We start from the raw sequence: 15989 nt of genomic DNA, 5'->3' as shown, positions 1-15989 counted from the left end.
TTGTTCATTTTCCCATTCAGTCAGCATTTTCAAAATGTAGCGACCCCAAAAGCCTCGATACTCGCCCGGATCGAGTCCCGTGTCATGTGAGGTTGTTTCAGTAGTAGGCGTACAAGAAAGTAGCCCAGATATCGTGCCATTCCTCAGTGGCAGTACACATCCCCATCAGCTGGAAGGATGCTTCTGTTTTGCATGTCTGTCTCCAGTCTCGGAACGAGGCTACATAAAATGTCATTAGATTTTATTTTAAAAACATAGTCTGTGGTACAATGCTTCTTGTAAGCAGTCAGTTCTAAAAGCAAGCTAGGTCTAAGTAGGAGCCAGGGGGATACCCTACTCCACCCCTTTCTTTGTTCCTCAATGCCTCCCATCTGTAATAACTTAAGGCTCTCCCTTGCAGGATCCCAAATGGCCGTGTTGCTTGTGGCCAATGATCAAACAGCCGTTCCAGTGGCAACTGAACAACGTACCTGGATGCCGGTGATGCAGGAACGGACAATAACCTACACGCTTGGCGTGCGATGAGAAGGAGACGCACACAAGCTAACAATGGAGCTCGTGCCATAGGCTCTTGTCGAAAGCCTAATACCCTCGTGAAGAACGACATCCAGCGTTTTAAGACACGAAAGCCTTGTTGACCCATAAATCTGGCATCTGTATTCAAGCCGGAGTAGCACAAAGGCCTTTTAAAGTTGGAACAGATGTGCCATGTCGGCTACCCCACACCTACGGCTGACACATTTAAGGATGTTTAAGGCTTTGAGGCATCTCAGTTTCACTTCTTTAAGGCGTGACAACCGTGTTAACTTCTCATCAAAAGTAAGACCCATATACCTCAACTTTTCCTTAACAGTGAGAGCAGTGTCCCCAGTTTTAAAACAGGTAAATTAAACAGACAGCGGGAACAATTAAAATCAACAGAAACTGTTTTCTCCAAACAGAATTTAAAACCTGTGGTGTGAGACCATTCCTCCAACCGCCTGATCTTCAGTTAGAATTGCCGAGCATACGAGCAGATGCACTCCGTGCAGGTGAAGTGTACTCTGCAGCTGACAATCACAAAAGGATACCATTAGTTCTCGGGACATGAGGACTAGCTCCCAAGACGGTGGCTGTGAGCTTCCTCAAAACACTATTCCTCACACTGACATTCAGCTCGGGGTTATGGCGATGTTTCTTGGAGGCTCGTCTGAGAATGTGCCACTGATCCATCAATTCTTTGCTACAGTGTGAGAAATGGGCCCATAATCCACATCTGAACACGGAAGACGAACCGCCTTTGGTAAAATACCGGACATCTGACAATGTATGCATGTCCTGCTGCCATCAAGAAGTTGCTTTTCGACTATCTCAAACTGTTGAGATTCGCACAACTCAAATAAGAGAGTAGACCAGTGCACAGATTTGTCACCGTAAGAGTTGTCAGCTTTATTTAAAGCTGCAGCCCGTGGCATTTCAGTGTTTCCTGCACTTTCGACTGAAATATTCATCTCGTCATATTTCTCAATTGATTACTTTTTAATCACCGAGAGTTCACTTTCACACAATAATGAAGAAATTTCACCTTTTACTTGGAATAAGGGCAATGTTTTATCCAGCAATGTCAGATTTCATGACATTTTTGCACAGCAAATGCTACCAAAAATGACGCTCTTTGGAGTGATCTTTAATTTGGTGCAGCAATCAAACTGCATCTTTTGGTAGTACACAAGCAAAATGCGAAATCACCAAATATGGCACTTTAGCTTCACAAACGCGCAAACTGACATTACACATGTTCGGTTTGCTTCTGTCGGCCAATCACAGCACAGTACCTGTGATGTAATGCAAAGTGTTTCTGGCAGTAAAATAAAACACTGAGAACATTTATATTTTAACTGTACTGTGAATGGATTTTTTCCTGACAACATGACCTGTCACACAAGTTGGGGACCTGTTTAGCTCGAGTGGGCAAACCAAAAGTGCCCTATCTGGTGTTTCTCTTGTTTATACTTGCATATTATGAAGATATCTAGAGTAATTGATGAACTACATTAAAAATATAAAAAAAGACCTGTCATTTTCTGTACAGCTGGTTGCGTAAAACTGTTGAAAAAATTCACATACGTGACTAAAACTGTTACAGGAATCTGGTTTGTTTAGCATCACATACAAAGCCTTAGTTGTTTACACGAGATATTAAATATTATTTTAAGATTATATGCATTTCTCAGAATTGACAAAAATAGTCAAAATCCAATTACAGCTTTTAATAACTATTGGTTACCAGTACTTGTGAAGTGCTACCCTCAGATTCACAACCAGTTTACGTTGGAACAGGAAAAATGTTAAATTTAGTGACAAGTTGTTAAAAATTGAAGAGAAAAGTGCATGATGCCTTCAATGACTACAGTAGCAGAATATTGTCAAACAGCACTTCACAAAATCCAAAGAAGTTCTGGTTGTATGAAAAGGTTGCTAATGGCACCAAAGTTAGTGTCCAGTCCCAATCGAATGAGACAGGAACTGAAATTGGGCAGCAAAGCAAAAGCTGAAATGCTTCACTCCTTTTTTCAAATATTCCTTTACAAACCAAAACCCATGAGAAATGCTGCAGCTTAATCCTCAGACTACCGAAAAGTTGGATGAAATAAGTATTAGTGTCAGTGGTGTTCAGAAACAGCTGAAATCGTTAAAACTGAACAAAGCTCCAGGCCTCGATGGAACAACTGTCAGATTCCACACTGAATTTGAGGCTGAGTTAGCCCCTCTTCTAACTATAATACATCGCAGATCTCTCAAACAAAGAACTGTGCACAGTTCCTGGAGAACGGCACAGATCACACTCATCTTCATGAATAGTAGAAGTAATCCACAAAACTTCCATCCAATAACCTTGACATCATTTTGTTGTAGACTCTTATAATAAATTCTGAGCTCAAACATAACGAGCTATTGCAAACACAATGACCTCCTCAATGCCAACCAGCATGGATTTTGAAAGCACCAATCATGTGAAACCCAATTCGCACTTTTCCCGCATGACATACTGAAAGATTTGAATCAAAGCGACCAGGTAGATGCAGTGTTTCTCAATTTCCAAAAAGCATTTGACTCAGTACCACACCTACACTTATTGTCAAAAGTACGATCATATGTAAAAATTGTGCAAAAAAGAACTAGTATCCTATGGCTATTGTATCAATGAGTCACTGTTGGAATCGGCCAACTCATGCAAATACCTGGGTGTAGCACTTTGTAGGGACATGAAATGGAATGATCATACAGGCTCAGTCACAGGTCAAGTTGGTGGTAGACTTTGGTTTATTGGTAGAATACAGGGGAAGTGCACTCAAGTCTGTGAAAGAGATTGCTTACAAATCATTTGTGTGGCCAGTTCTAGAATACTGCCCTAGTGTGTAGGACGTGTACCAAAGAGGACTAACAAGGAATATTGAACATACACAGAGAAAGGCAGCATGAATTGTCACAGGGTCGTTTAATCTGTGGGAGAGTGTCAGAGATAATGAAGGAACTGAATAGGCAGACTCCTGAAGACAGACGTAAACTATTCAGAGAAAGTCTATTAACAAAGTTTCAAGAAGCGACTCTAAATGATTACTCTCCGGATGTACAACAACTCCCTATGCATCACACAGATAGGGATTGTGAGGATAAGGTTAGAATAATTACTGCACGCAAACTGGCATTTAAATTATCGTTCCTCCCACACTCCATATGTGAATGGAACAAGAAGAAACCTTAATAGTTGGTACAATGGGACATACCCTATGCCATATACATCACGGTGGTTTGCAGAGTACAGATGTAGTTGCAGATATAGATACAGATATAGATGTGGATGTAGATATGACTTGCCTCCTGTATGTGATGATTAGTAACCTATCCTATTTCATAATATTGTTGTTATTTCATCCTGGATTTTCCACTGTTTTTCCACTGTTTAACAATAACTGTAAGTAGGTAACCAAAAAAATATACATTAGTATCTATAAATTCTTCGACTGCAGTAAAACAATAAAAATATGATTGCTGGACAACAGAGATGTGACAACACACCCACACAGACGCCACTTTCAACACAAACTCCCACAGCACCTGACAATGGGAATAAATTCCTTTAAATGTGGCACACTATGCATGAAAAATGTAACTATGAGGATCAGCCAGAAAATAAAGACTGTTTAGTTATATAAAATGGAAAACAATATTTACTAGGAAAAACTATGTTGTTACATACACGAAGCTTTCCTTCACCTGTCTACCTAATTACCTCCGACATTCAACCTTTTGTTGCAGTGGGTGTGTATACGTGTCCTGCGATGCTGTTCCTCAGGAGCTGTGGACGTGTACACACATTCCACTCGAGTCAAATGCTACAGACACGTGAATTGCTTCCGTATCCTAGTGAATAAAAAGTTTCAAGAATTTATCATACATTTATCACACAACACATGGGCCTCATTGCATGCTATCATTTGCAAAAAAACCTCGTTTCAATGTCTCGAGGCATTTATCAGACACGATGACTGTCACGATTCACAATGCGCAAGCACGCGAACGGGCGTGTTCCACCTGACTGTCCATCAGACACAGCTAGACAGTGACACGAGATATTGTTCTGCTCTCAATTTTAAATAAAGAGGAGGAGATTAGTGTTTAACGTCCCTTCGCCAATGAGGTCATTGGAGTCATAACACAGGCTCAGATTAGGGAAGGTCAGGGAAGGAAATCAACTGTGCCCTTTCAAAGGAACCATCCCGACATTTGCCTGCAGCAATTTAGGTAAATCACAGAAAACCTAAATCACAATGGCTGGGCGTAGGTCTTAGCCGTCATCCTCCTGAATGTGAGTTAGTGTGCTAACGTTGCTTGGTAATTTTAAATAAAACTCCAGTACCTTATCTACATTTATGAACCTGCAATGTATGAACTAAAATCAACCATACACAAATTTTATGCAACATGTTTATACCTCTGCAAAAGCTTTAAAATTTCATGCAATGTTTTACTGAATTTGACGCAGTACAACAAGTACGGTATATAATGAAAAGAAATTCAGTCTTTTATCAAGCGAAGGTATCAAACTGTAAGATGCACAAAAATCAATCTTTTTCACCCAATAGCTTTCTTTAAAACATATGTAAGTATTTCAAAGCAGCTGGCAAGTCCGCACTGGCAGAACTGGGCACCTCGCACCCGACCATCCGTCAAGATATAAAATGCAATAACTCGAGACTGATACGAGATATTGTTCTGCTCTCAATTTTGGTATCTTATCCACACTCAATTTAATGCAATTTACGAGCTAAAATCAACCGTACGCAAAGTTTACGTGACGTGTTCCAAGTATTTCCTGTCGGCTGGAACACTGCCTCTCAGCGCACGCACCAGCAATACAGCCGTAACAAAAGCCGCCTCAGCACACAGTGCAAAGAGCACGTCTGTAGCAGTGATAGGTTTAAACATTTGTCATCCCTGGCCACAAGCTTCAAAATTCCAAAGTTACACTATTCTGCCATCAGTTCATTAAGTCAGGTGGTCACTGCATTCAAACGAAAGTCCTCTCATACATTTATGGCGTGCAGCTCACTCTACTTTTTCCTTTTAGGGTCAATCGTCTTCCGTAATAGCTTTGCTCGTAACGCTGTGATTGGTGGCAAGAAGTAGCCCTTTTGCAATCAGTGTCTGGTCAAAATGAACTAACCGATTGGAAATCCTGCCAACTGTGGGGTAAGGAGTCTTATTCGATTGCCAAATGTTCGGAAGATGAAATCGGCAGAAATTTTCAGTCAACTGAAAGCAGTGTATGGGGATAATGTAACGAATGAAAAAAAAGTGAGAAATTAGGATATAATTTTCAACAGTGAATGAACACAGTGGACGAACAAATGCGCACAACAAAACTCGGGCTAGACGTCTTATGACAAAAGACCTGAAAATTACAGTTAACAACAGAATCTCGCAGGGCAGGCCGTAACTCTCGACAAATTGCACACTGTTTTGCCATAAGTTTCTCTTTTTTGCTCGGTGAATTTGCGTCGTGACATCTCCGCTACGACAAACTACGTGCACGACGGATTACACGGCAACCGAGTAACCGACACAAAGCCCGGCAAATGGGATCGGTTTTGCACACTCGATCCGACATCGCACGCACTGTGACGCTTTCTCGAACGGACTGTGTCTGGGGATGAGACATGGGTGTCCCACATTATCCCGGACAGCAGATGCCGTTCACTTGAGTGCTGTCACCCCTAGTCACCCAAAAAACTAAAAAATTCAAAGCAGCACATACACCATGAAACGCTGTGGCAACCGTCTTTTGGGAAAAGGGTTCCTCTGATAGGTGTTGTGCTAAATGACACTATGATCAATGCAAATTGTTACTGTAAGACTAAGTTGAAGACTGCAGTGAACATCTGGCTTAATGACTGGTAGCAGAAGAATATAATGCAGGAATTCTGAAGCTGGCGACCAGATGTAACTAATGTTTAAATTTAGGAGTGATTATTTAGAGAAGTAAAGGAACCTTTAAGTATGTAACAGATTTTTTTTTTTTTTTTTATCAATGTTGTTTTTCTTTCTGGATGACCTCGACAATGCTGTGTTTCATTATTTAAGCCATCATTGACACAATCACAGGCTTTTGAAAAACATAATTTATGACAGAAACAATTAACTTTATTATCCAAAACCTGATGCAAAAATGAATAATGGGTGAAACCAATTGCAAAGAAGTGATTTTTCATATAACGGTTACCGGTATTGTACATCGGGGAAACGTGACATACCAGTGTGCTTCCAAGATAAACTCTGGCTTGGGTAGGTAAAAGATCTCTGTAAGGTGTGCCATCACAGAGCAAAGCAATCTGTACAATTCAGTTCTGTAACGTTGTCTAGTGTGGGGTCATCTAGCCTCGCACACGAAAGAGCTGAGCAATATGCTACTCAGCACTTACATACTACAGATCTGAAAACTGTGTTCTCAAGATTTTTTTAACTATCGAATTGTGTAGGAAGAGAAAGGTAATGTCAAGAAACACCACAAATCAGAGGCAGCACATTCACCGGCAAGAACATACTGCTGCTATTAGAGAGAAACAATTAACAACGGTTGGAAGTTTACACAGTGCTTAAAGAATAAAAGGAGACGAAGATCAATTTGGAAAAAGAGTTGATGAACAGTCCATTCAAAACTCTGGAAAATCACTTTGCAAGTGTGGACCACTTCATTCTTGAACAAAGACATGCGATGACTCTGTTTGATGATTACTTGTCAGATTGAAGATTAGGGTGCACACTACACATCGATCGAAATAATGAAGTGATTGACAGTCGAGCACGGGTGCTTCCGTGTGCAGTATTGAGTTCGCTTAGCAGAGTTGTTATAGTCCTCCTACTTTTCAGAGTACTTCCGCAACTACTTTAGGATAGTCTGTCACATAAAATAATGCGACACAGAAAAACAATCCAAACAACAAAAATGACTAACAACTGTTACCTTACAAGCGGCGAACTTCATCTACAACTGAGTGTGACAATTGGCACCCAATGGCAAAGAGAAATATCACAACGAGGAACAGGAAAGAAGGCACGACTGACTTTCTTCCCAGACTTTCTGCTGCTACGGTTGCTCTCTTGAAAACAACTAGCTGTCAATCACTTTCTTATTCTCATCCGGGTACACTAACACCGTTCAGGACCACTAATACACTAGCTGATCAGAAGTATCTAGACAACACTGTGCAAAGGAGAATTGACTGCTAGGCGCCACAAGAGGCGGACTCACCAGTATATAAGCAAGTGAGGAGTGTCTTGCTGTTGGTAGAGAAGCAGTAACACGAGAACGGGTCAGTCACAACAGCTCAGTGACTTTGAACACGGACTAAATATTGGAGTCACCAGAGTAAGAAATCCGACAGGGACGTTGCAACCTCCTAAAAGTGGAAATGTGCAAGAACAGCCACAGCTAAAAAGAGACCGGGCAGATCTCGTGTACCGGCGGGCAGGAACCGTCGAGCACTGCAGAGAGCGACTGTAAAATATCGCACAAAACCAGTGGAAGGTATCTCTCGTGAGTTCCGAACTGCAACCGGTACCCCGGCTAGCACAATTGCGCGTGCCGAGTTATATAGAACGGCGTTTGTCGGTAGAGAAACTCCCGGTAAGCCACATATTTTTGTAGTCGACGCTAAGCGACAATCGAGGCGGTATAAAGAGCGACACCACTCGACAGTGGACGAATGGAAGAAAGTAATTTGGAATGGCAAATAGTGCTACAGCCTGTGGCTGTCCGACAGAAGTGTTCGAGCTCGGCCGATACCGGGGGAACGTTAACTGTCATTGTGTGTAGTGAAAACAGGAAGTACAGAGGAGACGGTATCACGTTTCGGGGAGGTTTTTCGCTGTTCAGTTATCATCCCCCTAGTGCGCTTTAGAAAATACTAAAAGTGGAAGGATATGAATACATTTTACAGCATTGTGTACTGTGTCAGTAAAGGAAAAGTTCAGAGACAACAACTGATTGTACTGTCATACAGCAGCATCTGTAAAGCAATGGTTTGCAGACAATACCGTTCTCAAAATAGACCGACCTGCCGAGAGTCGCGACCTGAGTCCCGTGCAATAATTTTGGACACGTCAGAATGTTGACTTCACTCGAGACCCTGGCATCCGACACCACTACATTATCCAGTTTCAGATTTTGAGGAAGAATGGGCTGCCATTCCTCCACACACATTCAAACACCTCACTGAAAGCGCCTGGAGCACCGTTTGACCATCATAAAGGTGAAAGATGGACACACTCCATATTGAAGTCTACTAACTGTTGTCCATGTACTTTAGAATAGTGTTCAGATAGTACACAAGAAGAATATTACAGCCCTTAAGTAGTGATTTGAACTGCACACAAATTACTCTATTCATGTTGTCGGCAGTCATTCATGAATTTTTAAATGGAATTATCTGAATGGTGGATATCTATCTAGAATGTGTGTTGTTTATTGATAGGAATGAAATGTTACTATTCAGGCACTTACTATATCATCTTTAATTGGTTTATAGTGCAGTGGGTTGTTAAATCAGCTTCCCTCAAAAATGAAGATTTCTGAAACCATGAGATTCAAAATGTATGATAACGATTAAATAACCATCATTTCCTACTAGAACATTATTTTTTCACATTTTTTATTGCCAGTCACAATTTTTTATTTAATTTGTGGCATACGTGACATGTTTTGGGAAACAATTCCCCTCCTCAGTAAGACATTACCTGTGTATGTGTGGGATGCATTGTTGTTGTGAGTAATGTGATGTAAACAAAAAAAAGCTTTCATGTATCCTGATGTAACTGTTCATCTGAAGCACGGTAAAGTGGTTAAGGGAGAAAAAAGTGGGGGGGGGGCTGAAGTAGAGGGAAGGGGGGAAGAGGGAAGGAAGGGGGGTGGGAGGGAGTGAGGGAGGGGGGGAGAGAGGGAGAGAGGGAGGGAGAGAGGGAGGGAGAGAGAGAGAGAGAGAGAGAGAGACTATCTGTTTGGTCAGTGCTTCACTTTCAGGACCTTACACATAACAGAGTAAGCAGTAGTTGAGAAGGGATCATGACAAGGTTGTAGACTATCCCCGTGCACAAACCATGTAATAAGGAGTCCACAGAGACATCTGGTAAGAGAATTAAAGTTCAGTGTGAAGAAACAAACTACTCATCAACAGAAGTACAACAAACGTAATGGAATGCAACCCAACCAGTTCAGGCAATGTTGACACAATTAGATTCGAAAGTGAAATGCTACAAGTGGTAGACGAGTTTTGGTATTTGGGAAATAAAATGCTGACTGTTTGTAGCATGGATGGGATTTCTGGAAAAAGAGAAATGTTTTAACACTAAATATAGTGTGTTAGGATGTCTATTTTTTAATGTGTCTGGAGTGTAGCCTCGTACGGAAGTAAAATGTGGCTGCTACAATTATACTGATAGATCAAATATCAAATGAGGAGGTACCGAATCAAACAGGTGGAAAAAGACATTTTAGGCTCATCTTAAAAAAATGATAAATAAATAAATAAAAAAGGGATTGATCAATAGGACACATCTTGAGGCACCAAGAAAATGTCAATTTTGTAGTGGAGTAAGTGTGGAAGGGGTAAAAATTAGAGGGAGCCCAAAGGCTTCAATAGAGCAAGTGAATTCAAATACACGTCAGTTAAGGTCGGTCTCTCTCTCTCTCTCTCTCTCTCTCTCTCTCTCTCTCTCTCTCCCTTTCAGGGTTTTGTTCTTGGTATAACAACACATACCTTTTCTATTGGTCTAAGTACAAAGTTCTCCCGAACTCAAGTCAAGGAAACACCGGGTGTACTCACCGGCAGGCCTGCGGTCCGCGGCGACACTCTCCTTTAAGATAATCACGGCACACGGGGGCCTCCCCGGGCCGTGACAGCGTAGGTAAGCCGCCCGTCTTGCCCTGCATGATAGCTGCCTCCAACACGTGCGGTGGAAGCATACCCGTCATTCGGTATGTCGCCTCGTCCTCTCGCGAACAGTGCACAAAACGACAACCTGCTCGCCGGCAGGTCGAATTCTGGTAGTCTCGGCAGAAGACGAACTGACGGGAGCCGTTGTCGGCTGAAAATTGAGGCAGCATATACAAAAAAACAGTTACGATGACACTGAATGCTAAGTCAAATCTGCAAGTATTTGATTAGCTTTGAATGTTTTACGGAAAGTTATGGGAGAAAGCAATTACTTTAGGAGTGGAGGTAACAACTCACCAAATAGGCTAGCAGAAGTGTCGAGTCGTCGGCAGTCGCACAAGAAGGAATGAAAAATCTGATAGCTTCACACAAACGAGGGACACAAATATACACAATGCCAAGACTGAAGTTTGCCAAATAGAATGGGGTGAGGGGACTGCGTTGAATGGAGTAGGTGAGGGGAGGGAAATAGGCAGGGAGCACGAGGAGGACTGGAGAAGGATGGCTGACTGCCTCATCCCTACACCTCAGCTACTGGTAAAATCCCTTGCCACATTTATTATATCCGTGTGCAAGACCCAGATGCATCACCTGTCAGGTTCCCTAACACAACACATCCTACTCCAGTTCCAAATCTACATCCATATCTAAATTCTGGAAATCACTGTGAAGTGCGTGGCAGCGGGTATGTCCAATTGTATCAGTTATTACGGTTTCTTACCATTCCATTCATATTAGGGTTTCTAACCATTCCATTCACATTTGGAACATGGGGAGAGGGATTGTTTCAGTGCCTCTGTGCGCGCTATAATTATTCTAATCTTGTCCTCAGGATCCCCGTGTGAGCGATAAGCAGGGGGTTGTCGATATCCCTAGTCACCATTTAAAGCTGGTTCTTGACTCGTTTGTTAATGAGCTTTATCTGGGTAGTTTATGTCTATCTTCGAGAGCCTACCAGTTCAGTTTCCTCAGCATCTCTGTAACACTCTTCCATCACGGATTAAACAAAACTGTGACCATTCGTGCTGCCCTTCTCTGTAGATGCTTAAAATCCCTCATTAGTCCTATTTGGTACTGGTCCCGCACACTTGAGCAACATTCTAGTATGAGTCCCACAAATAATTTGTAAGCAACATCCTTTGTAGACTTATTGTAGTTCCCTAGTATTCTGCCACTAAACCAAAGTCTACCATCTGGTCTACCCGCAACTGAGTTTATGCGATTGTTCCATTTCATATCCCTACAAAATATCACTCCCAGGTATTTGTACAAGTTGGCTAATTCCAACAGTGACTCACTGATATTACAGACATAGGGAACTACATTTTTTTCATTTGGTGAAATGCACAATGTTACATATCTGAAGTTTACAATCTCTGCATCACGCTGAAATCTTATCGAGATCTGATTGAATATTTATGCGGGTTCTCTCAGATAGTACTTTAGTATAAATACACTCCTGGAAATGGAAAAAAGAACACATTGACACCGGTGTGTCAGACCCACCATACTTGCTCCGGACACTGCGAGAGGGCTGTACAAGCAATGATCACACGCACGGCACAGCGGACACACCAGGAACCGCGGTGTTGGCCGTCGAATGGCGCTAGCTGCGCAGCATTTGTGCACCGCCGCCGTCAGTGTCAGCCAGTTTGCCGTGGCATATGGAGCTCCATCGCAGTCTTTAACACTGGTAGCATGCCGCGACAGCGTGGACGTGAACCGTATGTGCAGTTGACGGACTTTGAGCGAGGGCGTATAGTGGGCATGCGGGAGGCCGGGTGGACGTACCGCCGAATTGCTCAACACGTGGGGCGTGAGGTCTCCACAGTACATCGATGTTGTCGCCAGTGGTCGGCGGAAGGTGCACGTGCCCGTCGACCTGGGACCGGACCGCAGCGACGCACGGATGCACGCCAAGACCGTAGGATCCTACGCAGTGCCGTAGGGGACCGCACCGCCACTTCCCAGCAAATTAGGGACACTGTTGCTCCTGGGGTATCGGCGAGGACCATTCGCAACCGTCTCCATGAAGCTGGGCTACGGTCCCGCACACCGTTAGGCCGTCTTCCGCTCACGCCCCAACATCGTGCAACCCGCCTCCAATGGTGTCGCGACAGGCGTGAATGGAGGGACGAATGGAGACGTGTAGTCTTCAGCGATGAGAGTCGCTTCTGCCTTGGTGCCAATGATGGTCGTATGCGTGTTTGGCGCCGTGCAGGTGAGCGCCACAATCAGGACTGCATACGACCGAGGCACACAGGGCCAACACCCGGCATCATGGTGTAGGGAGCGATCTCCTACACTGGCCATACACCACTGGTGATCGTCGAGGGGACACTGAATAGTGCACGGTACATCCAAACCGTCATCGAACCCATCGTTCTACCATTCCTAGACCGGCAAGGGAACTTGCTGTTCCAACAGGACAATGCACGTCCGCATGTATCCCGTGCCACCCAACGTGGTCTAGAAGGTGTAAGTCAACTACCCTGCCCAGCAAGATCTCCGGATCTGTCCCCCATTGAGCATGTTTGGGACTGGATGAAGCGTCGTCTCACGCGGTCTGCACGTCCAGCACGAACGCTGGTCCAACTGAGGCGCCAGGTGGAAATGGCATGGCAAGCCGTTCCACAGGACTACATCCAGCATCTCTACGATCGTCTCCATGGGAGAATAGCAGCCTGCATTGCTGCGAAAGGTGGATATACACTGTACTAGTGCCAACATTGTGCATGCTCTGTTGCCTGTGTCTATGTGCCTGTGGTTCTGTCAGTGTGATCATGTGATGTATCTGACCCCAGGAATATGTATGTGACCCCAGGAATGTGTCAATAAAGTTTCCCCTTCCTGGGACAATGAATTCACGTTGTTCTTATTTCAATTTCCAGGAGTGTAAATGCATCATCTGCAAAAAGCCTGGTGTTACTATTAATACTGTCTGTGAGGTCATTAATACACAACATGAGCAGCAAGTGTCCCAACACACTTCCCTGGAGCACACCCGAAGTTATTTCTACATCTGACAATGACACCCCACCCGAGATAACATGCTGTGTCCTCCCTACCAAACAGTCTTAAATCCAGGCACAGATTTAACTCAATACCCCATATGATTGTACTTTTGGTAATGAACGTAAGTGCAGTACTGAGTCAAATGCCTTTCAGAAATCAAGAAACACTGCACCTACCTGGTTGCCTCAATCCAAAGCTTTCAGTATGTCATACGAGAAAAAAGCGAGTTGGGTTTCACACGATCGGTGTTTTCGGAATAGATGCCGGTTGGCATTGAGATGCTCATTCTGTTCAAGATACCTCATTATGTTCAAGTTCCCTGAGAGGCTTATCCTATCCCATCAGGGGCAGAGCAACCTATGAAACCAATTGTGTCATATATCAGTTCTATTTGATTAAGTAATGAGCACTATTGCCAGGGGATCTCATAACTGATTCAATATTTCTAGAATTCCAAAACGCTTCCGACATCGTTCCTCAAAAGCCACTTCTAATCAAACTGTGTGGCTACCAAGTATTGTCTCAGTTGTGTGACTAAATTAGTGATTTCCTGGCAGAAAGATCACAGTGTGTAGTAATTGACACAGTCATGGAGTAAGACGGCAGTGATATCTGCTGTTCTCCAAGGAAGTGTTACCGGCCCTCTGTTGCTCCTATCTATATAAACAACTTAGGAGACAACCTGAGCAGGACTCTTAAGATAGTTTGCAGACAATGCTGTCATTTACTATTCAGTAAAGACACGATACGATCAAAACTAGATGCAAAATGATTTAGCCAAAATATCTGTATGGCATGAAAAGTGGCAACTAACTCTAAATAATGAAAAGTGTGAAGTCATCCACACAAGTATTTAAGAGGAATCCATCACATTTCAATTACACAACAAATCAGACAAATCTAAAAGTTACCAATTCGACTAAATACCTGGAAATTACAATTACAAACTTAAATTGCAATGATCACAAAAATAATGTTGTAGGGAAGGTAAAACAAATAACACTCAGAAAATGCAACAGATCTATTAAAGAGACTGTCTACGCTACACTTGTCCGTCCTCTGCAAGAATATTGCTGTGCAGTACGGGAGCCATACCAGACAAGATTGAAAGCAGACACAGAAAACGACGAAAGAACAATAGTTCATTTTATATCACTCCAAAACAGAGAAGTGAGTGTCTCGGATACGATACTCAAGTCGGCATGGCAATCATTAAAACAAAACTATGACATTTTTCATTGCAGCGAGGTCTTTTCGGGAAATTTCAATCATCAATGTTCCCCTCTGAATGGAGAAATATTTTGTTGACACACACTTATATAGGGAGAAATGATCATTGTAATAAGAAGACAAATCGGAGCTTGCACAGAAAGCGTTATGATTTTGTTTTACCCGTGGAATAGTAGAGAGACAGTGTGGAAGTGAACTGGCTACCAGGCACTTAAATGTGAATTGCAGAGCAGTCACATACAAGGGAAGATTGGAAAGTAATGCACAATAATTTTATCACAAAAAAGTTTAATAGGTAACAAAACAAAACAAAACAAAAAATCACAAATGAGCTTACATCTTTTACCTACTTTTCTACACAATCACCAACAGTTACAACATTTCTCCCAGCAACTACCAGTTTCAATATGCCGTGTTTGTAGAGGACTGTTTGGTTGGAGTATAGACACCTGCAGACTGCTGATTTCACTTCCACACCTGTTACATAGTGTTGGCTACCCAGCAATTTCTTCATAAGACCAAAAGATGAATGTCCGATGGTGCGAGGTCTGGACTGCATAACAGATTCCGGAGCACACCCTACCCAAATTTGGCAATTTTCTTGCGAACAGGAGCAACGATATGTGGCCAAGCATTGTCACGAAGAAGTCCGACACTGTCAGCATCAGTGTTGTGGTGTCTGTCTGAAACGACACCACACAATTTAACCAAAGTTTTAAATTAGGCTGCATCAACCACAATGGTCATGTGTTCAGCAAAATCCACCAATAAAACACTACATATATCCCAAAATGCTGTCACAAGCACTTTCCTAGCAGACTGAGTCACTTTAAATTTTTCTGTACTGGGGAATCAGCATGTTTCCACTCCACAGAGGCCCATTCAGTTTCGAACGAGTAGCGCTATGCCCACAACTCATTACCAGTGACGATTTTCACCCTTCATCCACTTCAGCCGACACACACACTCACTCCAATCTACCCGATGAACTGCAGTCCTGCACTGTGTATTTGACCAGCACACACATTCCAACAGAGAGAGAAGGAGAGATTTCTTACTATTTGAGGAGTTGTTACCCTCACTCCTACATTACAAACAGCTTTAAATATTTTTTTTGAAAAAATCGTAAGACTCTAAATCAAAAGTGTTGGCGTACAAAAAAACAATCACAGTTATAGATAGTGCCTCACTGTGGAACAATCTTAAGTAACAGCTGGGTGAGTGCACACAAACAGCATCAACTTTCGTAGAGAGTACAGGAGAAGTCACTGT

General features: G+C 42.8%; 1 protein-coding gene across 4 annotated transcripts in view; it reads right to left on the bottom strand.

The window, feature by feature from the left end:
- LOC126426671 (zinc finger CCCH domain-containing protein 10-like) overlaps window positions 1-15989 on the bottom strand; it is a 173916-nt gene that overhangs the window by 132385 nt on the left and 25542 nt on the right. For all 4 annotated transcript variants that reach the window (XM_050088562.1, XM_050088564.1, XM_050088561.1 and 1 more), the window contains exon 3: window positions 10362-10623. In XM_050088562.1, coding sequence (XP_049944519.1) covers window positions 10362-10623 — 262 coding nt within the window. The remainder of the gene's footprint in view (window positions 1-10361; window positions 10624-15989) is intronic.

The sequence above is a fragment of the Schistocerca serialis genome, chromosome 11, assembly GCF_023864345.2.
Source record: "Schistocerca serialis cubense isolate TAMUIC-IGC-003099 chromosome 11, iqSchSeri2.2, whole genome shotgun sequence".
NCBI classification, from domain to species: domain Eukaryota; kingdom Metazoa; phylum Arthropoda; class Insecta; order Orthoptera; family Acrididae; genus Schistocerca; species Schistocerca serialis.
Note: the sequence above shows the minus strand (reverse complement) of the source record. Positions and strands in the feature narration are given on the sequence as shown.